This window comes from Strix uralensis, chromosome Z (genome assembly GCF_047716275.1).
Source record: "Strix uralensis isolate ZFMK-TIS-50842 chromosome Z, bStrUra1, whole genome shotgun sequence".
Taxonomy (NCBI): Eukaryota; Metazoa; Chordata; class Aves; order Strigiformes; family Strigidae; genus Strix; species Strix uralensis.
The window spans coordinates 92,401,193-92,428,544 of NC_134012.1; the positions used below are offsets into that span (position 1 = coordinate 92,401,193).

At 41.9% G+C, this 27,352-nt stretch overlaps 1 protein-coding gene across 1 annotated transcript in view; it reads right to left on the bottom strand.

Moving 5' to 3' along the window:
- Positions 1-27,352, bottom strand: part of DNAI1 (dynein axonemal intermediate chain 1) — a 152,675-nt gene that overhangs the window by 125,250 nt on the left and 73 nt on the right. The window contains exons 2-10 of the mRNA XM_074856967.1: positions 21,673-21,775; positions 20,501-20,569; positions 17,708-17,806; positions 16,701-16,781; positions 14,995-15,121; positions 13,531-13,610; positions 12,522-12,680; positions 10,653-10,712; positions 8,012-8,146 (exon numbers count right to left, since the gene is read on the bottom strand). Of these exons, the coding sequence (XP_074713068.1) occupies positions 8,012-8,146; positions 10,653-10,712; positions 12,522-12,680; positions 13,531-13,610; positions 14,995-15,121; positions 16,701-16,781; positions 17,708-17,806; positions 20,501-20,569; positions 21,673-21,775 (913 nt within the window). The remainder of the gene's footprint in view (positions 1-8,011; positions 8,147-10,652; positions 10,713-12,521; positions 12,681-13,530; positions 13,611-14,994; positions 15,122-16,700; positions 16,782-17,707; positions 17,807-20,500; positions 20,570-21,672; positions 21,776-27,352) is intronic.

The window sequence follows — 27,352 nt, forward strand, 5'->3', positions numbered from 1 at the left end:
AGGTTAAATGTTGAAAAGTTTACAACTTCATTTAGAAAAAGAGAAGCACAATAAACAGTTTTCTCTCCAACATTGTTACAAGTCATAGCTACAAGGTATAAAGAACAGATCCCTTGGAGTCCTGCTGGTTCATCGGGTGTGTTAGCTTCCATTCACCTATTATGCAGGCAAAATTTTCTCTTCTGTTTTAACATGAACTGCTACCGGAAGGTGCTGGGAAAGAATGGCAGTGCTGTACCCTACAGACGTGAGCAGGATCACGGCTCTTGTTCTCTTACACATCCAAGGAAACTTGCACCACAAGGATTTTTAATTTCTAACCACAGATATCATTCTGGACCAAAGATCAGAGAGTAAGGCTTACCTGTGTTCTCAAAGATGAATGCTAGATCCTGCCTCATCTCTGATGACACCTAGCTGACTGCTGCGATTGATACTCCTGAGGGAAGGGATGTGCCATCCAGAGGGACCTGGACAGGCTGGAGAGGTGGGACCGTGCGAAACTCACAAGGTTCAACAAGGCCAAGTGCAAGGTCCTGCACATGGGTCAAGGCAATCTCAAACACAAACACAGGCTGGGTGAAGAGTGGGTTGAGAGCAGCCCTGTGGAGAAGGACCTGGCAGTAGTAGTGGATGGAAAATTGACTATGATCTAGCAATGTGCACTCACAGCCCAGAAAGCCAACCATGTCCTGGGCTGCATCAAGAGAAGTGTGGTCAGCAAGTCGAGGGAGGGGATTGTTCCCCTCTGCTCCACTCTTGTAGGACCCCACCTGCAGTGCTGTGTCCAGCTCTGGGGCTCTCAGCGTAAGAAGGACATGGACCTTCTCGAGCAGGTCCAGAGGAGGCTGCGAAGATGATCAGGGGGCTGGAGCACCTCCCCTGTGAGGACAGGCTGAAAGAGTTGGGGGTGTTCAGCCTGGAGAAGGCTCCAGGGAGACCTTATAGCGACCTTCCAGTACTTAAAGGGGGCTACAGGAAAGATGGGGAGGGACTCTTTATCAGGGGGTGTAGGGATAGGATGAGGGGTAACAGTTTTAAACTGAAAGAGAGTAGAGTTAGATTAGATATTTTACTGTGAGGGCGGTGAGACACTGGAACAGGTTGCCCAGAGAAGCTGTGGCTGCCCCCTCCCTGGAAGGGTTCAAGGCCAGGTTGGACGGGGCTTTGAGCAACCTGGTCTAGTGGAAGGTGTCCCTGCCCATGGCAGGGGGGTTGGAACTAGATGACCTTTAAGGTCCCTTCCAGCCCAAACCATTCTGTGATTCTATGATTCTATGACTCTATGATACTATGATTCTATTTTTTTTTTCCAGTGGAAAGTAGGCTTTAAGCAAAAAAAAAACCCTGTGAATACAGAAAGAATGTATTATTGAATGGAATTTTCCCTGCAATGCAGGAAACTCTCCAGATCAATCGAAAGAGCTTTAAGTCAGATTTCTTTTTAAGCAGCTATGCTGTTAGCAGTGCAGCCATGAATAACTACATTTTGGCATTAAACTGGATCAGAGTAAGTTATTTTCTCATTGGATCCTGTCCTATTTCAAGTTTGATTTATTCTTTATGTTACTGAAATAAATCTTCAGTGGAAGTGATAGGCCTAATTTATCTTTTTTTTTAAAAGATCTGTCTGAAACTCTTTTTTTTTGTTGTTGTAGGCTAACTCTGGGCTAGATAGCCAAATGTTATGAGAGCTCATAGCTAACAAATTTGTTTCATTTATTTCTGCACATAAATTATTTTTAGAACAGAAATAATGTTAATTGAATCATATATAAGATGCATAACAGGCTAGTACTTTGAAAATAAATGCCTTGGTCTTGCTCTACTATTCATTAACACTATTGCTTCACATTTGCCTCTCAGCTGCTGGCCAGTTCCAATGTGTAACTCCAGTAAACTGAAGCATGAAAAAAGGCTTCTGCTGGTGTGTCCTGGTTTGAGTGAGTGGTAGGGGTTTTGGTAGCAGGGGAGGAGGCTACAGCAGTGGCCCCTGTGAGAAGCTTCTTGAAGCCTTCCTGGCTCTGGGTCAGACCTGCCATTGCACCAAGGCCCAGCCAGCTAGTGGCAGTGGCTGCGCCTCTGTGATAACATATTTAAGAAGGGGAACCTGGGGGGATTTGGGGGAGTTGTGAGAAGAACATCTGTGTGAACATTGAGATCAGTGGAAGAAAGGAGAAAAAGCAGGGGGAGGTGTGCTGGAGCAGACACTTCCCTGTATCCCATGGTAAGATGGCAGGGCTGCCCCCCACCACACCCATGGAGGTCACCGGTGGAGCAGATACCAATTCACAGCATATGGGGAGCCCCACGCTGGGACAGGTGACTGCACCTGAAGAAGGCTGGGACCCCATGGGAAGAAGGCCCCGCTGTTGTAATTCAGCACCGAGAGGACTGCAACACTTGGGGGTGGCCCACACGCCCATGGGAGTGACTCATGTTGAAGTTGGTTTGTGAATAACTGTCTCCTGTGAGAGGGGAACCATGCTGGAACAGGGGAGGAATGCCAGAAGTTTTCCCACCAACTCCAAGGTGGAAGAAGTAGTAAGAGTGACTGCACCCCCCATTTCCTGCCCCATTGCACCACTGGGGAGAAGGAGGCAGAGATATCAGGAACAAAGCTGAGCCCAGATGGAAGGAAAGGGTGGGGGAAGGTGTTTTCAAGATGTGGTAATGCTTCTCACGGTCCTACTCTGTCTGTTATGTGTTGGTGTTGTTGTTAGTGTCTGTATTAAATTTTATGGTTTTTTTTTTCCTTCCCCAAATGAGTCTGTCTTTTGCCTATGCCTTAAAGGATGACATCACCCCTCCATATCCCTATCTCAAGTTTCTGGGTCTTTTGCTTCCCTCCTTCTCAGTGCTGTGGAGGAAGAGGAGACCGAGCTGTGTTTTTGCTTATTTTCCCCTTCTCAGCACTAGGGGGGAAGGGGGGAGTGAGCATCTGCGTGGTGCTCAGTTGCCCTCTGAGCTCAAACCATGACATGGTGTATAAGAGCATATGCTGAAGACAAACCCCACCCTAAAACCAGTGCAGTCACTGCTCATACCTCTGGCAATACATATACTGTGGCTAGAAGAACTCCTGGCTTGCAAAGAGAAAAGCATGGTACAGGGGTGTTGTCATCTGTTGCCCAGTCAACACCTCCATGCACTGCAAACATCCACTGCATACCCAAAATAAAGTCCCTCAGGTTGAATCCTGTCAAGTAGTTATTAACTGCCAGAACTGTACTCATCTGGTCATTTTCACCATTTGCTTTTAATCCTGATGTGCTGTAAACAGCAGGTTGAAGACAAGGGAGTCAGTAACAACTCATCCACTCCTAGGGATGACCAGGAACTGGTGAACCATCATGTGAAGATGCATTCAAATTTCAGATGTTATTTCAAAAATAACAGTGGTCATCCAAACAGCTTCCAAATGATAATTATGACCCTCTGAGCTGGACTGTTTCACCAGGCAAATCTCAGAAAAAGGTAATGCTATAGTGAGATAGACAAGTCAGACAGGACCTCACCTGATTCAGGAAGGCACATTTTTCTGTTAAATATAAATTTTGTTTAGACTTTTTAAGAAACTGTTCAACCACTTCTGCTTTAGAGGAGATTAGAGATTGTTCCAGTGCAGTAAATTCCAGCTTTAACATATTCCTAACTGGTTCACATCCATCTGTATTTCTGTCAACACTATCCCATGCTTTAGTATTTCTTCTCTCTCTCTGTTATCTACCTCAGATTCCCTCTCTACCTTTGCATTACCAGATAAATATGCTAAGTTTTTTTTAGTCTCTTGTATTCAAGTTTTCCATTTCTTATATTCTTTTTCATACCTATGCAGGTTTGTAATCTATCATCTTTGAAAAGGGGTGATCAAAATCATATATCCCTGTACTACTCCAGATAAGGTATCACCCAGCCCTACACAACAGAAATAGCATTTCTCTGCTATCCCTCACACAATATATTCCAGCCATGTACTTGTCTTCTCATAGCCACGTCACAACTCACCAATCAATACACTCACATTTCTCCCTGCTGTTTCAGATTGTAAACCCTCACCTTAACAAAGATTGTTCTGATACTCCAAAATGCACAGTCTTCCTCTCCACTGGTCCCTCCCAATCTGTACCAATAACAACATTTCTGGTTTATTTAATCATTTCCTAAAGGCACTACACCAACAGCTTTACAGAATTTCAGCTAGATTACCTTTACTATACTTTCCTTGTTAAGGGAAACCACAATTTCTCTCTTAGCAAAGAAAGAGATGAAATTATTTGGACACAGCCTACCTTCAGTAAAGGTTACATGCTATTTTATTTCATTTCATTTCATATTTTCTCACAATTCTCTATTCTTTCCCTCCATATTAATTCTATTGCCTCATATACTGTTAAAGGTCAGACTAATGGAACCATTTTTACTCCTCTTATATATAATAATATACCCTTGTTATACTACAATTACATAGCTCCACCCCTCTTTAAATAGATTCATTACAAATCCCTACTATTAGACTTCTGATTTTATGCCTTGTCATCTCAGGGTGAGACAAGCTAGCCTGCATCAACTTAATTGCATTAAGCTCTTTGCATTTTGCTTCTACCTCAGATATGGTCATTTCTACACTCACACAACAACATGAGGAAGGCCGTACTGGATCAGACCAAGAGTATTTCTGGGCCAGGATCCTCTCCATAATCAGAGCCATAAGCAGATGGCTCAGGAACAGCAAGAACAGGACAAGTAGATACAACACTTCTGCCTAGTTCTCTCTGCTTCCAACTATTTTCAGCTCAGAAAATTTTGTATCATTCCTCTTTAGTATTTTGTGTTCTGTTTGCTGCCTTTATTGGCAACTGAGGAAAAGTTTAAAACATTTTATCACTGCTTATGGATGTAGAACATCCTCTTCTCTCTAGATCCATTTGGGTGATGGACATAATGAGATATTTCCAAGAGCCCCTCATCACAGTCTCCAGTCAAATACTTTCTGTCATTCCGATTTTTATTCACTCATATTGTTCTTTATATCATTCTCATCCTTCCTTCTGCTGGAATCCATGGCCATCTCCATTCCTTTTTCTCTTGGCTGCCTCTCTCTTCTGCTTTGCCAAACCACATCTTCCTTGCTTCTCCTCATTCTTCACTGCAGTGCATCACTTCATTCTACTTCTTTTCCCCTAGTGAGGAGCTTCTACTCCACTGTCAAGGCTCCGCTCCCTTCCCTTCCCTTCCCTTCCCTTCCCTTCCCTTCCCTTCCCTTCCCTTCCCTTCCCTTCCCTTCCCTTCCCTTCCCTTCCCTTCCCTTCCCTTCCCTTCCCTTCCCTTCCCTTCCCTTCCCTTCCCTTCCCTTCCCTTCCCTTCCCTTCCCTTCCCTTCCCTTCCCTTCCCTTCCCTTCCCTTCCCTTCCCTTCCCTTCCCTTCCCTTCCCTTCCCTCTGCATGGATCATGTTCTTCCTCTCCCAGTCATCTGTTCTCTTGACCTCTTACTCAGTATCAGTACTGTTTTCTCTTTCTTTTCATCCATTATGTTTTCAGATCCTCACCTGACCCCTATCATCAACTCCAGCTGCAGCCTCTTTTCATGGCCTCCTATCATAGCAAGAGCTTCCATCAGAGATCCACCTCTGGTAAAAGCTTTTCTCCTCTTCTTCCCTTTGGATTGAATCCAGCGCTATCTCAGTAGCTATCACAGTCTTTTTCTTCCTAGCAGCTAGCCTGGCAGAAACAATGATGGAAAACAATTGCTGCTTCTAGCCACTGTGTCCTTGATCCAGATCAGCCACATATCCTTCTTGATGTTCCACAGTTCCCCTTCAGCAGTGATCAAAGGCAGTATGTCCTCTGAAACCGTTTAGCTGGAAAAGCTGTTTCAATTACCGTGTGTCATCCAAAGTATGTAACCTGTGAGTTGGAAGATCCACAAAACCCACTTCTCCATTTGCTGACTTGAGACCAGAAGTACAAATTCTGATGTCATCAACCTTTAATTTCCACAGACCTACATACAGATGACCAGATTTAATGCCTGTTGTAAGTCTGATTTTAGCCTTGGATTACTTCAGGTTGAATCTTCCAGTTAATGACTGGAAAATTCAGCAGGTTTCTCATACACTTCAAGCTGGTCCACCAGCCTCACAGAGGGCCTCAATTTGGGACACTGTGTCCGCATAAAGAAACTTTTTCTTTCACTTTTTCAGTGTATTGACCTTCTGGCCTTCCTACAAGCCCCCTGGAAAGTGCTAAGAGTGAAAAGCAAAGCACCAAAGGGAGGGATCATGGGTGCCTGGATTTCAACTTCCCAGTGTTGTCAGTGGAGAATGCAGCAGGTTTTTTACAATATGGTTTCATTAGTAGAATTTTTATTTCATTTTCATTATCAGCTTTTAGCAGTCCACCTTTAAGCCCATAACTGTACCACTGACTTCAGGCTTAATTCTCCAAAATGTACTCAGACGAAAGGTTTATTAGTTTTTGAAAGGACTGTGAATTTCAATAGCACAATTCTTCACAGGAAGAAGCTTGTCAGAACATGTTCCTGGTCTGTTTACACTATAAGGCTTTTGATGGCACAGTGCTGCTGGGGTAGTTAACCAGCCAAATCCTCTACAGCTGAATCAGCCATATGGTATGAAAGTGCTAAAGCCAGTTTCAGGAGCCAGCTTCTATTACATAAATATATCTTAGTTATGTTGATATATCTACACCTATTCTAGGGGCAAGATAAGAATTGACTTCCATGTTGCTGCATTATAGTTCTCAGTGCATTTTGCTCCAGTCATTACAGAAATTATTTCAGTTTGCCTTCTAAATGGTTTAACTTAGACTGGGGGGGAAAGAACCACCCACAATTCTGCATAGATCAAATTCTGTTAAACCCTAATAGAACCTTCCTGAACACACTCTGGAACATGAAGAAAATCTTTCAGGGTTGCCATATTGTATTGTCAGTGCTTGAAGTGGGACCACATTTTTAAGATGAGGATACTGTCACTTTAGGGGAATGGACTGTGGCATCCCCACAAGGCACTCCTAGGCTACTCCTGACAGAGAAGGCTTGATTAGGAGTCAGCATCACCCTCACAGCAAGATCCCGACACCAGCTCAGAGCTTGGCAGGAGCTATGATACCTGCTACTCTGAGTAGCCAGACCAATAGAGGCTAGTCCAGTTCAGCAGCCCTTGCCACTCACTCTGCTACTCCATAGGACTCAGAGTGGCTGACCTCCTCTTGAGATGATCACATCACCAAGACTGAGGTATCACCATGCTATGTAATGCCTGATCATGGCATAGCACTTCAAATACTGGAGAGAGATGCTTCTGTCACTTTCCAACTAAATGAATAAATGATGTATCAAAGATCCCCCTACAAATTAGGTCAAGCCTCCCAGGATCATTATTCACTTTTAAGTATGTAGGCTTTGATTTCAATTAACTATTATTAACTATTATATAAATTATATGTCATTTATATGTATATAACTAGAAAATATATAAATTATAATTCTATAACATTATCATTAAAATAATATAAAATAGCAAAATGTGTTTCACTACAGTGCTTTAGTAACATTTTGAAAGAATTCTAAATTTCTTTGCCTTTCAGATTGGAAGATTGTACCTAAAACCTCTGCACCACTTAAAATTCTTTGAAAAGTCACACAGAGTTTCTACTCATTCTTTTATCCCTCACATGCTAATCAAAAATGAGACACAAACATGTGCAAAGAAGAAAGCCATAAATCTCACTTGGAAATCAGGTTTGAAGACAAGATTATGGCTTCACACTGTTTTGTATTCCCATAAAAAGTACAGCAAAATGGAAATCCTGTTTTGAAAATATAGGTTCTAGCAAAAACTAATTTTTGCATTTCCTAAGATTGTTACTTGCCAACTGAGACAACTAGCTACGCCGCCAGCATGACTTGCTAAATTTCACCTGACTTGCATTACAGATGCATCCACCACCACTCTGAGCAGGCTTCTTCCAATGTTATGACACGCACCTGTGACTCCAGAGAGGTTAACTTTCTTCCCTTCTTCTTCTCTTCTCTCTTTGGTACCTGGGCTTTTGATTTTTCTTTCTCTTTTGACCTTTCCATTTTCTGAAGCTCCTCCACATAGGCATCATAGATCTCCCACTGAGAGACAGACAGATGTAGGATTTATCAGGACCTGATTACATTCCAGAAAACAGCCATCTACACCATCACAAATAGTCCTCACAACAAAGATAGTCCTCACAACAGTAATGCTGTGACTGGAATTAGCTGAAGTTAGCTGGCTTGTTGCACAAAAAGTGAAGGAGTGAAGTCCAGGATTTTTAAAGCTTGATGGGGCATGTCTTACTTTTTAAGGGCACATTATTGCATTCTTAACAATTTCCTTCCCCCAGTACTCTTCCTGGTGCTTTGACTCTGTATTTTTTTTGTAGGACTTTCTGTTTGGCTAATTTACCAGTGTTTAATAGGAAACATGCATTAAACATCTGCTTTATGACATTTCTCATGTGGTGTTGGAAAATTAAATTGTAGCTGCTTAACACAATTTAAATCTTGGACTCCAACTCTGTAGCATATGATCAAATGGAAAATGAGAGCAGTTTTACATCTTCTGCTATGCCACATGCCAGGAATGTCTTACTTGAGTAGATCCAAAAGTAATTTTTCTATTTAAGAATTATTCATTAGTATTGGAGTGCTGGTACTGTATCTGAGGCAGGTACATTACTTTCAGGACAAAACAAAAGGCAATCTAATTCTGACACGTCAGGTTAGGAGAGGGAGTATGATTCAACCACAAAATACAGACCAGATAAAGAAAGGTAGTAGAAATCTTTAGCAAAAACCTGTATTGTGTTGTAAATTTGCAGGCAGAAATCACAGAATCACAGAATCATCTAGGTTGGAAAAGACCTTGAAGATCATCCAGTCCAACCATTAACCTAACACTGACAGTTCTCAACTCCACCATATCCCTATGTGCTATGTCAACCTGGCTGAAAATGAGACAGAGAAATGAGACAGAAAGATGTTCCAAACATCAGGGAAAGGACAAAGAAGATGTGATGAGAAGAGAAGGAGAAGAACAGAAAACTTTGGAATAGGAAATTGTGAGCATAAGGAAGAATAAGAAGGAAAAGGAGTTGAAGAAAAAAAGAGCTTACATTATTATTTTATATCCACTCAAAATTTCAACAGAATAAAAAGAAAACAAGGGAAAACTTTTCCTCTTAGTTCTCAAGCATTTCATGAAAAATTTTAGCAACAGCATGATTATCTTAAATAGCTCTGTTCTCTCTAACTCTCAGATCATCTCACTGTCAGAAAAAATAAAAGGAAGCTCCAGCTGGAAGGAGGAAAGATCTTAGGCCAATGTGATTTCAAGTTCGGGAATAGACTGAGTTACAGTTTTTAGCTTAACAGAGACACTTTCACTCCCCTTCCTGTCACATTCCTGAACCAGCATTTTTTAAATTGCTGGTATTACCTTATACATTCTCCTGGGTGTTTCTGTGGTGCACTGGTAATGAAACAATGTTTTCAATACCAGTTCGGTACAGTGGTTTGAAACAATATTTGCATTAGTGACAAACACAAATAAATTTCGCAAATATCTGTGAGAATTAATCAGCAGAATTGTCTGGATTCCCTTTCCAGTGAAAGCTATAGCATATTTCATGTGTAAAATGTAATGAAAAATATTTTTTTTTATGTTTTTAAGAGATAGAGAAAATACTGCAGAGTTCTTCATCATGAGTAAATAGGCATATTGCCACTACATAAAACAGAGCTAAGTCTATTGCAACTGGCTTAAAGTGGGCCTTCCACGTTCCTTATGCTGTAGTTCTCATTGGGTTCAGCTTCAGGCTTTAGAAAGCTGCTTTAGCATATAGCTAAACTTAGACAAAGTAAAAAACAGAGTATTGCATATATCAAATTCTTAGCAACACTCCCAAAAACTCCATGAACCCTTGTAAACTCCCAGCTGTACAAAATCTTTGGAGGTCTCCACTCTCTAAACACAGTGCTCAAAGCGTAGCTAGCATGCAGACATGCCTTAAGTGCTTTTTCGTTATTTTGTTCTTACATTTTGAGATCCAATTGAACCTGCCTCTGATGGGATCAGCTGATGGAAATGTCCTGCATCTGATCAGGTGTTGAATGCTGGATCACAACTCCTCCTAAATAACCAGCTTACCCACCACACAGTGGTGGAAGAACTTCAGTAATGGGACAATCTCCACCCCAAAGACAGCTGTGTCCCCCGAGAAGTCAGTGCCTGCAAGCTGCAGCCCACCTCTTGCTGAGTCCAGAACCATTCTCACACTGTGGTTTCCCCATGTCCACTTGTTTAAGACTCTCTAAAGCAGACTGGCCAGGGTGGCTGGCAAGAAATAGATCAATTAAAAGCAGCTAAACCAAGACACTTGACCTTAGAATTATAAACCATTAGCAAGTTCACCCATTAAGGTGTAAAAGAGGGCCACACTAGTTTGCTATCAGATATAAACCGGAGATCAACACCACAGTATGGGAGCTCATTCCACAGCAAGGAATGCAAACATAGCAATTTGGTTTTGCCTTTCTCACATCTCAGTTTCCTAAATATACTCTAAAAAAACCTTTAAAAGTAACAAGGATATACCTGGTTAGCAGTGGCAGAGAAATTTTTATAAGGTGTAGGCTCCGTTTGACATGCTCTTTCCTGAATAAAAAAAAAGCATAAAGAAGCATAATATTTGCATTGAAACTCTTTGCAGTGACATAGTCCAGCTGTGGAAACAGCCTTCTCATAGCAGGTTAGGTCAGTTAGAATAATATCGATCTAAGATTAATTCAACATCCAAATGACTCCCAGAGCATTACACAAACATTATCGGTGACCATGCAATTACAAATAGATCTCCTTGTGGACAAAAAGAAGGTTCACAAGACCTTCTGATTTTTCTCCAACATACTTAAAATATTTAATTTCAATATTTCATTTTGAAGGAGTTGAAATGGTTTGTTTCACCTCTACCATGTGAAACATTCTGCTACCAATTATGGCATCAGTTATGATATCCTACCAAATTTGAAAAGTTTTGACCTATATATGAAAACCCTACTTGGGTACAGCAATCTAAACAAAAGAGTTGAACAGAATGATAACCTATAAACAATTCATTTGATGTTACTGAAATAATATTTTTACATCAACATTCTGAAATAAATGAATGTATTTCTGTGAAACTTTCATTTAATGGAACAGCATATTCTTTCAGAAAACCATTGTGTCAGGACATTTTTAAGAAGCTGCCTGTAGCATTTCACTGACCTCTGAAAGGAAGCAGTCTCAGAGGTGGAAACCGCACATACTGTACAGCACAGAGCAGTACTTCACAGCTATTTAAGGTCTATATATTCCGCTTTCAAAGGCAGAATCACACAGAGGCACACAAGCCTCTTCCCATAAAATCAATGAGAAGAGAATATGCAGGTCTGGGGACAGAGGATTAATATTCTGTGGCCTCTGCAGGGATTTTCGAAAGATGCAGAATCTTAGCTCAGACTTTGCAGTAAGCACCCCACTGTCTGATAAACTCTCCTGAGATCCTCCATCTCTACCAGTGGACAGAGATGGTATTCCTTCTAGGAGATAGTAGCTTCAGCAACACAGTAACTCTTAGATCTCTCCAAGCCCACCAGATGTTAAAGGCATCTCACTTTAGGTGTAATGACTGCAAGAAGGCAGGCAGGCTCTCTGGCTAAGCTGTATATACTCTGATTCCAGGCAGCAAGGAAAACAAAAGAAATTTCTCTGACAGTTGTATTTCCAATTCAGAAAGCTCCTTTTTGAGCACTCAACTGGGGACCAACAACACTGGTATTGCTTGGTCAGAAGGCCCTGTGAAGACACACTCACTCAGAATGGCTGCAGGCTCAGCAAAAAGCTTAGGGAAGGAACATCAAGTCTTGGGTCTGTACTGATTGGAAAGTGCATGCATAGAGTGGGAGGGAGATGTACCATGTAGCAGCAGTAAAGAGCTGTCACACTTACATGGGTCCGTTACTGTAGTACCTGTGCTTAACACAAGTGCAAATACCTTTATCCTTTTAATATAGGGGTAGTTATATCCCTGCTCCATGGGTAAGAATTGAAGTACAAGCCATAAAGGGACTCTGTGACAAAAGAAAGTTGAAGTCATGGATTCCAAGACCTCTGCTACTACCCAAACCATTGCTCTATACTTTTTCAGATGAGAAAATAGACATCAAAAATGTTATATCTAAGCAGAGGTTTAAGGATTTACAGTAGCACCAAAACTTCTCATAGGTTGTCCAAGAATCCACGAGGCAAGAATTCTCTTCTGTCACCATTTTCATCACCCCAAATGTTTTACTATGACAAAACACTGCTTTTTTTTTCCTAATAGTATCTACAGAGATCATAGTATATGACATAAACATAGATGACCCACACGCCCTCCCAAAGGAAAGATCCTCCAAGTCACTGGAGGAAATGACAGCACACCTGCATAGGGTTGTTGAGTGTCCTTGAAGCTCTCTCAATGAAGTTGAACTGGTTTGCAAGCTTCTGCTCCTTTACTCCTGAGGGAGGAGGCTCTTCTGCCTCTGCTATCTCAGCTGCTTCTGCTGTTCCTGAACCCCCTGCTTCTTCCTCTCCTGCAGCCTGAAAGAAAATAGAGCAGTGACTCCACCCTGAAAGAACCAGACATTTATTTTCTTCTTCAGAAGTACTTCTTCTTAGACTGCTGGATTTCCTCTGCCTAGTGAAGGAGACTGTATTTGAAAATTCAGTATTTAAGATGGAAATTAGGAGACTTCCAGCAATCAAAGCAAGGAAATTCTGGAACAGTATCTAAATGGGAATATGGAAAACCAGGAACTGAAGTTACTTTAAAACAAAGCCTAACATGAGTGAGATAATATAGCATGACTGCCTTTGATAAAATGGACTCAGGGACAAGAAGACTGTGTTAAAGTCCCACCACCCTGTGTTTTCATTTCCTTGCTAGACAGTGAGCTTTATCTGAAACTACTCTGAACTTGATTCCATGGCCTGACACTGTATGGATAAGAACAAACTTCCCACAGCCTACTCCGTTCCTGATCAGCCAGCTGCCTTTAAATCAGGCCACTGCTTATTTCACATAGTTATGCCTGCTGCTTTCATTCCTCCACACTTTGTTTTTCACCAACTTTTCTTTCAGGAATGAACATACTGTCCAGGAGGATTCCAGACCCCAGTGAATTACACTGTATCTTGGTATAATATCTGGATAAAGACAGACCTGGTGTGAGGGACCTCATCACCTTACAGAGATTCTCCAAACCTAAAAATGGCAGGAGAACCCCAGCTGTTTAGTAGAATCTGCAGGATCTCACCTACAGCAGAGACATCTCAGGCATAAAAGAATCAATCACAGAAGCTTCTCAGCAAAGCCATTTTATAATAAAAGAATTTCAAATCTATTATTAAAAATAAAATGGACAGCTCTCAGCTGACTATGGAAAATTACCTGAGTATCTCCTACACTTGCTTCATCTTTAATCTCTGCCTCTTCAGATGTTACTGCAGAAATCTCAACAGGAGCCTTTTCTGATGATAGAAAGGATAAGTGAATAAGTCCAGGATAATAGGACATATTATCCCATATTCTGCAGACCCTTCTAACTTCTGAAGCATTAATATACAGATGCAACCTTCTGTAGTGCTATCTCATTATACAATGCAGTAACCAATCCTCAATTTGGAGGGTGATTGTTTGCTCAAAGCCACAAAATGAGACAAGGTTACTACTAGAACGATATTGCAGTAATTCTGGCTGCGCTGAAATAAAAAATCTGATTTTGACTCAGATCAGGCTTTTGAAAACAGCTCCTGATCTGAGCAGCTTTGTTTCTGGGTATCCCTTCAGTTCTGGACCTCTCTGGCCTTCAAAAATGGCTGCTATTATGCAAAGCCATAAAGAATGCTTTCAAGGCACATAGGGGTTACAACATGGTTTGTTCATATTTATATGGATAAAAATGAATATACTAGTCTTGTTAGAGAATGATGGATGTCTACATTCCAATCACGGCCTTGAGTGTGTAGTCATGCTAGCATCAAGCTGCTTGAAACTAGCTGGTTTGAAATCTGCTACCAACAACAATAATCCATGCTTTCATGGCATCGAAGATCCCATTCAGCACTTTGTCCTACTTCAAATCATCGTGCACATTTTGTTAAGTGTAAAATAAGAGGCACTGACCCTCACTCACAAGCTGCAAGTAACAACTATTCTCAGGAGCTTATCCAATGTTATCATTGTGCCTGATAGTTACCACTTTGAAAGGACACTCTTTGTGATACAACTTCTCCTTTCACAAACAGCAGAAATATAAGAAAATTACTAGGCAGTACATCTTTTCCTGCTGAAAATTCAAACCTAGAACTCTTCACTAACAACAGAGCTTTTCAGCCTCTGATTAAGGTGTCTTTTTAACTGAAAACCTAAGAATAGTGATAGCTCAGATCAAAGGTACAACTAGCTCAATAGCTTGTATCTCACATTGTCCAGAAGTAGATGTCCTGGTAAAAGTGTAAGAACTGGTCAAATATATGATAGTTTCCTAAATGATCACCCAGCCTCCAAACATTTCTGCTTTAATACTTCAAATCATGGCTGAAATTTCCAAGGCAGGCTAAGGAGTTTAGACATGTATGTCCAACTAATGGTAGCAGATGTTTAAAAGACACTAAATAGCTCTGAAAATTTCAGTGTTAGTGTTCATATGGCTCAAAAAGCATGCACCATTTCCTACCCTTGTGGCAAACATCTGGCTGATTGTTTTTTTCTGGTTTTGTTTCCTGAGAAGGATGCAAGCCAAAACAGGAGCTGTTCAATTCTGTGGTGATGAAGCATGTTCATTTCCTCATATTGAATAAGTAGTACCTGTGTGTAGCTGAAAATTATTGTGGTTTCAGATAATAAACCTACCTGCTGCAGTGCTTAATCTGATACTCTGCCGTCTGCCTTCATCTGAATCTTTAGGTATCATGTTTCCATTCAAAGAGAAGTGAACGGCCATTTGATCCACATAGTTTATTGGCTTGTATGCTCTTTTCTACAAAGAGGAAAAAATCAACAAAATCAGTGTGGAAAAAAAAATATTTTAAACTGGAAATCCAGTGAAGCCTAAATTGCTAAACTAAGAAGATCCATACTGATAAATATATGTTTGTTATTGGCATATTCACACTGAATTTCTTCCAACAGGTATTTATATCTCAGGACTTTGAGAGTCATAAATTAAAAATACAACAAAAAGAAGCAAGAACATGAAACCTCTAGTTATCCACCACTACCACAATGAGTGAGCTTAAATGTAGTTCTAGTGGACCTCTATACACAGCACTCCCTAAGAGACTCTCATGTCCTGTTGGGCTGAGATCCCTGAATGAGTTGTTGTACCTACACGAGAGCAGCACCATACATAGAGAGCAGCTCTGATCTGGAGACAGTACAGGTTGTTAGCGTCATGTCCAGGTTATAAGCACTGTACTAATTCAGTTATTTGATGCCAGCTTGATTGGCACTTGCCTGTGGACCTCTGTATAGTGCAGCCACACACCTAGGCTCAAACTCTGTATCAAGATTTTGATCTGCATCTAAAAGCAATCAGAAGCCACTGCAGACCACAGATGCTTCAATAGTTTCTTCTTAAAAATATGACTGCTTTCTGTACCAATCACAGCATAACATTGAGCCCATTTCAGTCACTGTGGAGGATTTGAAGATATGGATCATTCATCACTTGTTTTTATCCCATAAACATGGAAAACATCAACTCCAAACAGAAGAGAAAGTGACCTTATTCACTTCCACAAGACTGATTTCTTTTCTCAGGGGATATCACGTAATGGTTGGTCAAACTAGTTACTAGTTGAGAGACTAGGTGAGACAGGCTCAGGAATATTTCACCTGGTTGTCTCTTCCCCGCCTAAATTGGGGATAATCCAATGCCAGAGCTGGAGGACCTGTCCCTGTGTCCTTTCTTTCAGGAGGTGTAACCCTTCCAAGGGAGAAGCAGGAGGCAAAGCCATCATTCCACTCTCCCCCTGCAGCAGCCTGTGTTGCTAGCTGTACATGCTAGCAGAGGAGGAGGCTGCTCCACAGTAATGCAGCATATGCTCTGCACACACAAATGTGAAGGTGTCACACCTTCTTGGATGTTTCCTGCCAGTCTTTGATACACCCTCCCCTGCTCACTCCTACTCATCATGAATACAGCTCTTGTCAGTGATTTCACAAAGCACATTTCTGAGCTGTCCTATAATTCAAACAACTGAATCTTGATGTGAGGATACTGAGGCATGACTGTCTTACAGACTGAGTAAAGCATTGCCTTTTGTCCTCTACCCACCACATAATGCAGAAAAATTATCACCTGAGATTAGCCTCACTAATTATGTTCACTGCCAGATCTTGTTGAGTAATTGTTATATCCTACCTCTGAATAAATACGTCAATGCTTTTAGACTTTCACACTCTGCAAAAACCCTTTAGGAACCATTGGCAGTAAATATGTAACAAGATGAAGCCACATTAAAAGGAAATTTACCTGGTTATAAATCAAAGGAAAACACAGAACCAGTTAATTGCAAAAGATCTCATCCTGATTTTACAGGTCATGCCACACTTACTTTAAAGCTGTATCTGACGATATTCTGGGGAGCATGGGGATTATTAGCAGTCAGGATGCGTGTAATTTCCTCTTTTAATTCCTTTGGAATGGAAACAAATATCATAAATAAAACTCCACTATTAATTCAACCTACAGCATACAAAAATCAGCAGGTTTATGCTCAGTTCTACGATGTTCAGTTCACTGCAGATACCTCGTGTACAGCTGATGCCTCTGCAAGAACAATGTTTGGAGCCAAGCTAGCTCAGAGTGGAATCCAGAACAGTCATCCTACTTCCTACCACAGTATTTCAATGGACTTTCTTGAATTCTTTAACTGTCATGTTAATTCTTATCTAAGATATGGTAGCACTTGAAAAATGCTAGTTGCATTCTATAGGGCAAGAAAGACAATCTGTGTCTTGAAGGTCCAAACCCAGAGTAAACAATAACCTCAGTAGCAGTGCTTGCAGGATTGACCTGCAAACAAAAAACAGTACTGGTGTTAACTCTCTTCACAACCTGAGTCAGGAGCAATTCCATATAGCTTCCTTTTGAGAGCTACACAGAGAACAAGGAGCAATGCTAGAGTTTTACAAGGCAGTGAGAAGAAAGAGACAACTGCACTTGGAAGTGTGACTGACTGCAATACTACTGAACCAAGATGAGAAGAAATGGCCACAAAACTATAGGACACCTCCCTGTCCTGTGTATCACACACAGGTACCTGAAAAGCTCAAGGTTGGCTCTGAGGTGCTCCTTACCTGAGTGAAGCCCCAGCCACATTCCCCTCTTGGATCAATTCCACACAGTTGCATTGTCTTAAGCCCAGAATTGTGTTTCAAAGCACATTCTCCCTGTTTTTCTACAGAAAGCCATTTCAGTTTATGCTGCAGACACTGTACTTTAGCAAGTACTGGAGTTCTACTCGCAGAATTTCCCCCAAAACAAATGGGTAAGAGGTAGGCTTTGGCTTATGGAGTTTTGTACACTTCTCATGACAGCTACAGGCACTGTTTTACTCACAGCTTCTGTCAGCTCCAGTTGATCTGGGGGTTTGACTAGAGTCTTCGCTGCTGCCCATTCATCTACCCCCTCTCCTGCTTCTGTGGAGACATCTTCATCCTAGCACAGGAACAACAAGCCCATTAGTGCACCAAGACTGTGAATGTTTTACTCCTTCCCAAAGCAGCACTTCTCCAGGCATGGAGCAAGAAGGAAAAAACAGCATTTCCCCACCCATGTGCGGTTTGAGCAGAGCAGATAAACCCAAATGGTAGGCCCAAATCTGAAGATTGTTGAATAGCTTACACTTGCCAGCAAGAGTTCAGTGGGTTGGAGGAGATGCTGTCTGAAGATAATTCCTGGTCTGTAACAAAACTGAAGTAACTCCAATAGCAAAACTCAAGTAACTCCAATTTCAGTTTAAAAGTTGGCAATTCTGTTTCGTTTGACTATATGACACCCAAATGAGCCATACTTTAGGACTACTCAAGGGCACAAGTCAAGGAACTGCAATTAATTGTTGATTTGAGGTGTTGATCTGCTCGAGGGTAGGGAGGCTCTGCAGAGACACCTGGACAGGCTGGAGCAATGGGCTGAGGCCAACTGTAGGAGTTTCAATAAGGCCAAATGCCGGGTGCTGCACTTGGGCCACAACAACCCCCAGCAGCGCTACAGGCTTGGGGAGGAGTGCCTGGAGAGCTGCCAGTCAGAGAGGGACCTGGGGGTGTTGATTGACAGCCGGCTGAATAGGAGCCAGCAGTGTGCCCAGGTGGCCAAGAAGGCCAATGGCATCCTGGCTTGTATCAGAAATAGCCTGGCCAGCAGGGACAGGGAAGTGATCTTACCCCTGTACTCGGCACTGGTGAGGCCGCACCTCGATTCCTGTGTTCAGTTTTGGGCCCCTCGCTACAAAAAGGACATTGAATTACTCGAGCGTGTCCAGAGAAGGGCAACGAAGCTGGTGCAGGGTCTGGAGCACAGGTCGTACGAGGAGCGGCTGAGGGAACTGGGGGTGTTTAGTCTGGAGAAGAGGAGGCTGAGGGGAGACCTCATCGCCCTCTACAACTACCTGAAAGGAGGGTGCAGAGAGCTGGGGATGAGCCTCTTTAACCAAGTAACAAGTGATAGGACAAGAGGGAATGGCCTCAAGTTGTGCCAGGGAAGGTTTAGACTACATATTAGGAAGCATTTCTTTACAGAACGGGTTGTTAGGCGTTGGAATGGGCTGCCCAGGGAGGTGGTGGAGTCCCCATCCCTGGAGGTGTTTAAGAGACGGGTCAACTTAGCGCTGAGGGATCTGGTGGAGTTGGAAACTGTTAATGTTGGGTTGATGGTTGGACTGGATGATCTTCAAGGTCTTTTCCAACCTAGACGATTCTGTGATTCTGTGATACTTCCGAAGTGTTATTCTATAAGCTACACTTAGAAAATAGTTAAAGATACAAAGCTGCAGGGTTTCGGCTCCTGGAGGAATGTTAACCATTTTATTGCAAAGGCCAGCAGGTCTGCATTCTCCCAACACAGAGAGCTGCTCTCCTTGGGTTGGGCTTGGGTTAATGTCATGATATGATATCATTAGCAGGCAAATTAAACACCACAGGGATGAATTTCAATTAATTGTCATTACAGATAAACCATCAGAACACAAAGTTGCTGATTAAAGTGTTTTACTGCTCCAGGTAAAATTTCTCCCTAAAATGTGTAATGGGTTGATTACGTTCTTTTAAATACAGTTCTCTCAGGTCTGCTAGATTTTGTAGCCATACAGAGCTGCTGATAAGTCCAGGGTATAACTGAAGGCTGATTGCAGGTTCAGAAACTGGACCCAGCAAAGATTTGCTATCTGCAGAGCACCAAAAGTCAAAAGCACAATGCTGTGTAAAAATGTGCAGTGGCTGAAAGTAACAGAGAATTCTGCATATGCCAGGCACCCAGGGAAAGACACAGGCTGCAGCCTTTTTTTTCCCCAAGGGAGCTGAAAAGAGGCAAGCTGTAAGGAAGGTCAGGCACTCTGATACACAAGAGACTATGACAGCAGAACAGTTGTTTGTGATTTAACTCTCCCCACATGAACACCTGCTTATAGGACATTTATCATACACAATTCGATGCCAGTTAGTTCAGTGACTCTTTTCCCTAGTGAATCAGATAAAAAGTGGTTTGGGTTTAACATTTTTATTTATGTTTTTAATTTAAAAGTAAATAACTTTTCATTTTTAAAGGGTCAGAAGAGGAACATTTAGCACAAGATTGTGATTTGTCCTAAGAAAGTGAAAAGCTATTTATCATCATGCCTGCTTAAAGGCGTGTAAACTGTCCTTTTTCCATCCATGCCAATAGAGCTAAGAGGAAGGTAGATTAAATAAGCATATTCTAAGCATTTATTTGCCCAAGAGTAAAAACATTACCAGGAGGCTTACAGTGAAAAAATTAATTATATTTTCTCTAATGCTTGCATTTCTATGTTCATTAAGTGAATATGGGCTATGTTTTGAATTTTTTAAACAGAGCAGGAAGTTTTCTCACAGTCTGTGTCAGCTTGTATGTTGGAATTTACATCCCAAACATTTTATTTGAATCTTTTCATATTGCATTTTCCTAATTTGTGCCTTTGTTTTAGCTGTCATTTTCATTCTAACTTGCTGGTGTATTTCTCTTCTCAGTGGAAATGTAGAGCAACTTCTTACTGTTAAATCAATTGGAATGTTACCAATTCCATAAAACAAGCCATTGTTCAGACTGAATCCAGTTTGCATCTCATAGATAAAGAAGGGAAAAAAAAATTTTTTAGACTCATGGATTTGTGGAGCTTACCCGTTTTTTAGATACTGCTTTAGGAGGTCTTGGTGGTACTGCCTTTCCTCCTGAAGGTCCACTTTGGCCCTGAAGTGAGAAAATACTCAATGTAAACCTTCGAAGCACCTTGTTTCCTAATTTAACCAAAGCAGAATAAAAGTTTAATGTGCTTATTAATGTTTGCTTCAGTAATGTGTTTCAAAAGCCAAATATTTTGTCTATAAATCATTTGAATGAAAGGCAGTCACTTTCATAATACAAGACAGCAGTTTGTCATCATGAAGAAATGCTAGGCTCTATCCTTGCTACTGCCTATCTCTTATACACCTAAATGTCAACACACAGGGTTCTAGTGCCTTACTCAAACACACAGAAAGGCTGCTCTTGCCCCAAATGCCTGCATGTCATGGTGAGCCTGAAGACAGCAGATCCACACCTACAAAGCCACAAGTGCTGAAAAAACATGGAAAACACTGATGAGGAGCTGGGAAGTTAATCACTGCCAACCTCCCTGAGCACATCACAGCACAGAAAAATTTTTATGACAGGTTTTAAGGAAAACAATGAAATAGTTGTTTACAGGGAGCCTTATAGAGTATTTCTAGGAGAGATTACCCAGATGTTATGGAATAACAGAAGGGCACTGGTGACAGTTTTACGAAAAGAAAGTGAGAGAGGAAATGAAGAGGATTCCTGTCCTGGTTTTGGCTGGGATAGAGTTAATTTTTCTTCTTAGCAGCTAGAATAGTGCTGTGTTTTAGATTCAGTACAGGATTTGGTATGAGAATAATGCTGATAATATGCTGATGTTTTCAGTTGTTGCTAAGAGATCAAGGTCTCTCCAACTCCCCCTGTCCTGCCCATGTGCAGGTGCACAAGAAGCTGGGAGCATGACCAGAGCACTGGACCCAAATTGACCAATGGAATATTCTCTATCACGTAACGTCATGCTTAGTATATGGATGAGGGGTGGCTGAGAAGGAGGGAGTTCTCTCTTGCTTCTGGGATTACGATTGTGGGATCTTGGTATTTCAAGATTGCTAGCAGGGAACAGGCTGGGTATCAGTCGACAGGTGGTGAGCAGTCACATTGTGCACTACCCATGTGTACTTTCTATTATTGTTATTATTTTATTTTATTACAATTATTAAACTGTTTTTACCTCAACCTATGAGTCTCCCTACCTTTACCTGTCCCATTCTCTCCCCCATCCCCAGGAAGGGGAGGGTGAGCAAACACTTGCGTGGTGTTTGGCTGCCAGCTGGGTTTAAACCACAACAATCTTTTTGAGAACTGAGAGACAGACAGGACAAAGAACCCAGAGGACAGAGAGAAAGATGATAAATCAAACAAAGGAGACAACATTAGAAACCTTGGCAAAGTTTCAGGATGGATCCCAGATAACATTGGGTGGGATGGATGGGAAAAGCAGAGGAGTTACTTGGAAAAGGTGTTTGACTTTGTGACAGGAGAGAAGGGGATACTAGAGAATAGGGAAGGAAAATGAAGGGCTGGGGGATCAAGCTCCCATGGGTTTATTGATTTTCTTTAGAAGAACATTAGAGTGTGCCTTTCAGCTCAGATCAAAGGTCCACCTAGCTGAATATCTCTCTCCAACAGTATTCAAAAGCAGATATCTATGGAGTTTTCTCCAGGATGCCCTCTCAGTTTGCCACAGGGACTTGAACCAGAAATGTTATGCTTTTTCTCCACAAATTTATTCAGTCATTTTGGAATCCATGCACATTTTTAGCATGCACAACTTTCACAACAAGGACTCCCATGGTACAACTGCATGCTAATGCAAAGAACTGCTGCTTGCCTTTTAAGTCTGCCACTTGCTGCTTTCATCTGGTTTTCCTAGTTCTGCTGGAAAGCCCAGCTTTATCACGTTATCTGTTGCTCATCCCCATTTCCATACCTGTTGTGAACACCTTAAGGAGCACAAGTCTCTACAGAGATTCCTAGACTTCTCTCATGATTCCCCTTCATTGTGAAAATTAACTATTCACTTCTACTATCTGCTTCCTGTGTATTAAACAATTAAGTAGCCATTATGACTTGGACCCAGTATTCTCAAGCCCTGTTTCTAAAGCACCATTACTTGTTAAGACTTGACAATAAGAATTCAGAAATTAAATTTTTTTAGAGAAGAACAAACTGTAGCAGAGATGTGAGGCTGTGACTTTCAGTGTTGTTTCTCTTTGTACAAGCTAAGCCGTGTAAAACTGCTGTTATTAACAAGGCGTCAGGGATTATTTTTATTCCAGAAGATACATATTAAAAACAATGAAAAATGAGCAGACCAATACGTTTTTATACTTACAAAATGTGCCTCACTTTGAAATACAAATTGTTATGACTCAAGTGGAGAAAACAATGAGTTATAACATTTCCTTTATAATCCCACAGTGGGCTGGTAGCAGAGCAGAGAGACTAGGAGCCCCAGTGTCACAACCTCTACTGAGGCCGCTGGATTACACAGCTGGCCTGTCTCCCCCATGTGATTGCTTGGCAATGGGCAACAGAGCATCCTATCATACAAGAACCACATTGCATGTGAATTAGATGTGATTTAAACAACAAAATTTTCAGAGCAGAATTTTATTTAGATCCAAATCAAAATCAAAATCAAACTCTTAATGTTAAAGATGAAACAAAGCCTACTCACTATTACCCTTTGTAAATGAGTCTATAAAAGCATTTATCCTGCAGCAAAGGCATTGACTAGGCAATCTGAGGGTAATTGGTTTTGGCAGTTGCACAGATTTCAATTAACATAATCCAAAGAGCCACCTGTGAATAAATATTTGCAACTGTGTTAAAATCCAAAAGTGACACTGAAGAAAAGCTAGAGTTAGAGTGCACTGGAAAGAAGCAGCACAAACCCTGCCCTGCTTCCCACACCATAAAGGGTTTGTAGGGTAGAGCATGAAAAATTTTTCTAATCAACCAGGGGCTATGGCTAATTTGCTTTATTTCTTATGTCTTTGTACAGTACCATCATGGTTTTACAACTGTAACTTAAAGATATAGTACAGACCTGCTATGACAGAGAGACCCTGAAGAGACCCAGAATGTGGCATAGAGGAGTACAGGCAGGGGATGCTAAGAGATGGGGCACAGGCTTGACATTGAAGGCCCCACAGCTGTAAGCATCTTACCACTGGCCAGTTAGAGAAATGCAGATCTGCAGACAGGGAAACTGGAAAAAGCTGGGTTTAGGAGTAACAAAGAAAACAAAATAATAGTATCTAGCACACTTAAAAAGCATCATGTATGGTAACATCAGGTGTAATGTGGAACACCAGACCAGTGAAGAAAGAGAAACATGTGGAAGTGTCTTAGCTAACATATAAAAGAAACTCCAAGTGGGTCTTAGAGTGAAGAAGAAATCATCAACATGGACATTTTATCCTTCCCAGTGAAAGATCCCAGATACTGACAACTTTACGTAACATCCCCACCAACGACAGCAAAATGAAACCATCAACCTTGGGAACCAGAGGACAAGAAGAAGAGTGAGCACAATACCAGAAAAGGGGTAGAAACTGAGAAGATTGCATGCAACAATTGCAACTGCAATATTATTATTGTTATTATTATTATTATTAATAATAATAATGGCGGGCTTGCACAGAATTACTTCTTATTTTCTGTAATAATTACATCTGGCTGATGATAAACTTTAGACTGAGATTTCAGGCACACTAACATTAAATTCTTAGTTTTATATATATAAGGTGTGCCTCCTCTTTGCCCATAAAGAAGATTCTGAGTGTAAAAATGTTTACAGACTATTTAAAAAAAGAACCAGGCTCTGAAAGTCCTAACTTTCATTCCATGAATGTTTTTACCCTTTACCAAAGGGTAGCTGAGCGTACCACATCCAGTTGTGTATGACTGGAAGAGGGTGTTCAAGGCAGCGGTCTCATTGCATCAGTTGGTGGGATTTAACACCCTTCTCCATTTGCCTCATTCCTACTTTACTGTCAGACCCCACTCCCTAACCATGGTAGTTTGCTTTGGGGCTCTCTGGGAACTAAGTGAAGTAGTTCCCCACAGCCCGGAGCAGGAACATGACTGGCAGGACAGTTATAAAATTGTACTTACTATCTCTGGTATTTTGAACTAAAAAAACTCCAACTGCTGACTCCAACCTGAATAGTTATGCCTTAGAGCTACCTGGCTGTCACACAGATCCTTGGCCAAGTGTTGCATAGTACAGACACAGTTAGCCCGCTCCAAAAGTGTGCTAAACCGGAACAGGGAAGATGGGAGTCAGCATACACTGACCGATGTAGGCCCTGGGCTTTCTTCCATATATGCTCCACAAAGACAGGACAGCCACACCAGGAGCAGGTGAGCACAGGTTTGTCTGGCAGGTGGTAGTAGAGTCTAGGAAGGTGTTGGTCCTTAGCTCCTTCCAGGGTCCTTCAGAAAAACTCTTGTCTCCTGCCTAGACGAACCATCCCTCAGTACAGAGACCTACTTCAACAACCGTAAAAGCTGAATATCTTATTTGTTGGATATCCTGGTCTCTGGCCAGTGAAGTAAAGACTGCAGCTCTACTTGACTCAATACTCTAAAGAAGTCAGTATAAAAAGCAGAAGGCAACCTTCAGGATGCAAGCATCATTCCTGCAGGGATGTGCTACTGCAGTGTATGCTGCAGAAGGTTCATCCCAAAGCACCTAAAACTCTTGGAATCCAGCTGGAAGGTTACACAAACACGAAGAGATAAGATCCTAGTATTTTGGCAATATTAGCGCTAGGCAACACTCACCAAAACTAGTAGATCTATTTAAAACTATTACAAGAAGGAAGGTGGGGAGCAAGCATGGGTCAGTCAAGAATACAAAATCTTTTACATAGCCTCTTAATTCAGATAATAGCACAAACTCTACAGCTGTGCCACTTGCTGAAAAAGGCAGTCGTGACACTCCCTTTTATTGCTGTATCTGTGCTTTGTCCTTTTGCTATTTCTTTTGGAAGCTCCTGCAAGCAGAAACAGAAGGAAAACATTGGCCCACTGTTAAACAGGAGAGGTGAATTAGTCACCAATGACACTGAAAAGGCAGAGGTTTTAAACACTTTCTTCACCTCTGTCTTTACCAGCACTGCTGGGCCTCAGGCCTTGGGAACAAAAATCCAGGTTGATGCAAACACAGACCCACAGTCAGTGAAGGAGGAGTTGGTACACGAACTATTACAGGAGCTTGACCCCTACAGATCAATGGGTCCTGATGTTATCTACCAAGGATGTTAAGAGACCGGGCTCATGTCGTGGTGTGGACACTCTCCATAATCTTTGAGAATTTGTGGAGATCGGGGGATGTCCCAGAAAATTGGAAGAAGGCTAATGTAATCCCCATCTGCAAGAAGGGATTAAAGGAGGATCCAAGAAATTGTAGGCCCATCAGTCTTACTTCATTTCCTGGGAAAGTTACAGAATGAATCCTCCTGGGGGCTGTCACAAGCCAAATGAAGCACATGATTGGGAAAATCCAGCACGGATTCACCAAGGGCAAATCGTGCTTGACAAACCTGATCGCCTTGTACAACAAAGTAACCTGCTCAGTTGGTGTGGGGTGAGCAGTGGACATTGTCTACCTGGATTTCTCCAAGGCTTTTGATATGGTTCCCCACAGCCTCCTCCTAGAGATGCTGCTGTGTTACGGTCTAGACAAGGGGTGTGTGGTGGGTGGGGAACTGGCTGACAGGCCCCACCCAGAGGGTGGTGGTGAACAGCTCCTTTTCAAACTGGCACCCTGTCACAAGTGGGGTCCCCCAGGGATCGATATTGGGCCCAGCGCTGTTTAATGTCTTCATAAGTGATCTGGACGATGGGATCAAGTGCACCCTGATGAATTTTTCTGGTGAATTTTGCTGATGATACCAAACTGAGTGGGGAAGTGGAAGGCAGAGCCACCCTGCAGGAAGACCTGGATAGGCTGGAAGAGTGGGCTGACAAGAACCTTAGGAAGTTCAGCAAGGACAAATGTAAGGTCTTGCACCTGGGAAAACAGAATCCAGGAGTGCAGCTGTAGGCACCCCTCTCTAACCTGATCTGTATTTCCCATAACCCTATTCAAGTGATAACCACCAGCGGCAATCATAATGGATGTGTCTGGTTGTGATGACTGCATCTGTGAGAGACTGAAATGTCATATGACTGTCTCAAAGATTGCTTGTGTCTGTGCAAACCTCCAAGAGAAGCTGCTGCGGCCTGTGAGGAGTGTATTGAAGGATGCACCCCCCCACTTCTTTGCGGTTGCATTGTCCGGACTCTTTAGACAAGCCTCAAAGGTGCAGAGTGTACTGAGTTGGCCCCATCCTGTAGCCATTTGTGGCTCTATTGTGTAGGCCAGACCCCATGCATGCATTGCTAATGAACTGACAAGAGGCAAACATTCCTGCTCTGAAGCCAGATGCAACAAAACCTGTGGGACCAGAGGAAAAAAAACTAAAGGTGAGCAGATATGCTAATCAGCTGATACAATGAACTTAAAAAGGCAGCAGAAAATTTTGCTCAGTGTGCATCCACCATCGAAGCCAGATCCGTGTGCACCCACCACCAAAGAACTGAAGACTGAGGACCAACAGGACGCCGCTGGATCCACAGTGGTGACTATTCTTGCAGCCCTATCCTTCATCCTTGCTTTATTTATGTCTTTTCCTTCTATTCTGTCCTATTGCTACCCCTCTTCACCTTTTTAATAATAAAAACCTGGTTTGGGTATACAGCATTTGACCTCGGTTGTGTCTTAATCTCGCTCTTGGGATCATATTGAGACCTCCCCTGACACTGGATTGGGACTCAAAGTGGATTCAGTGGAGACAGATAACAATACAACAGCCAAGGGCTAAT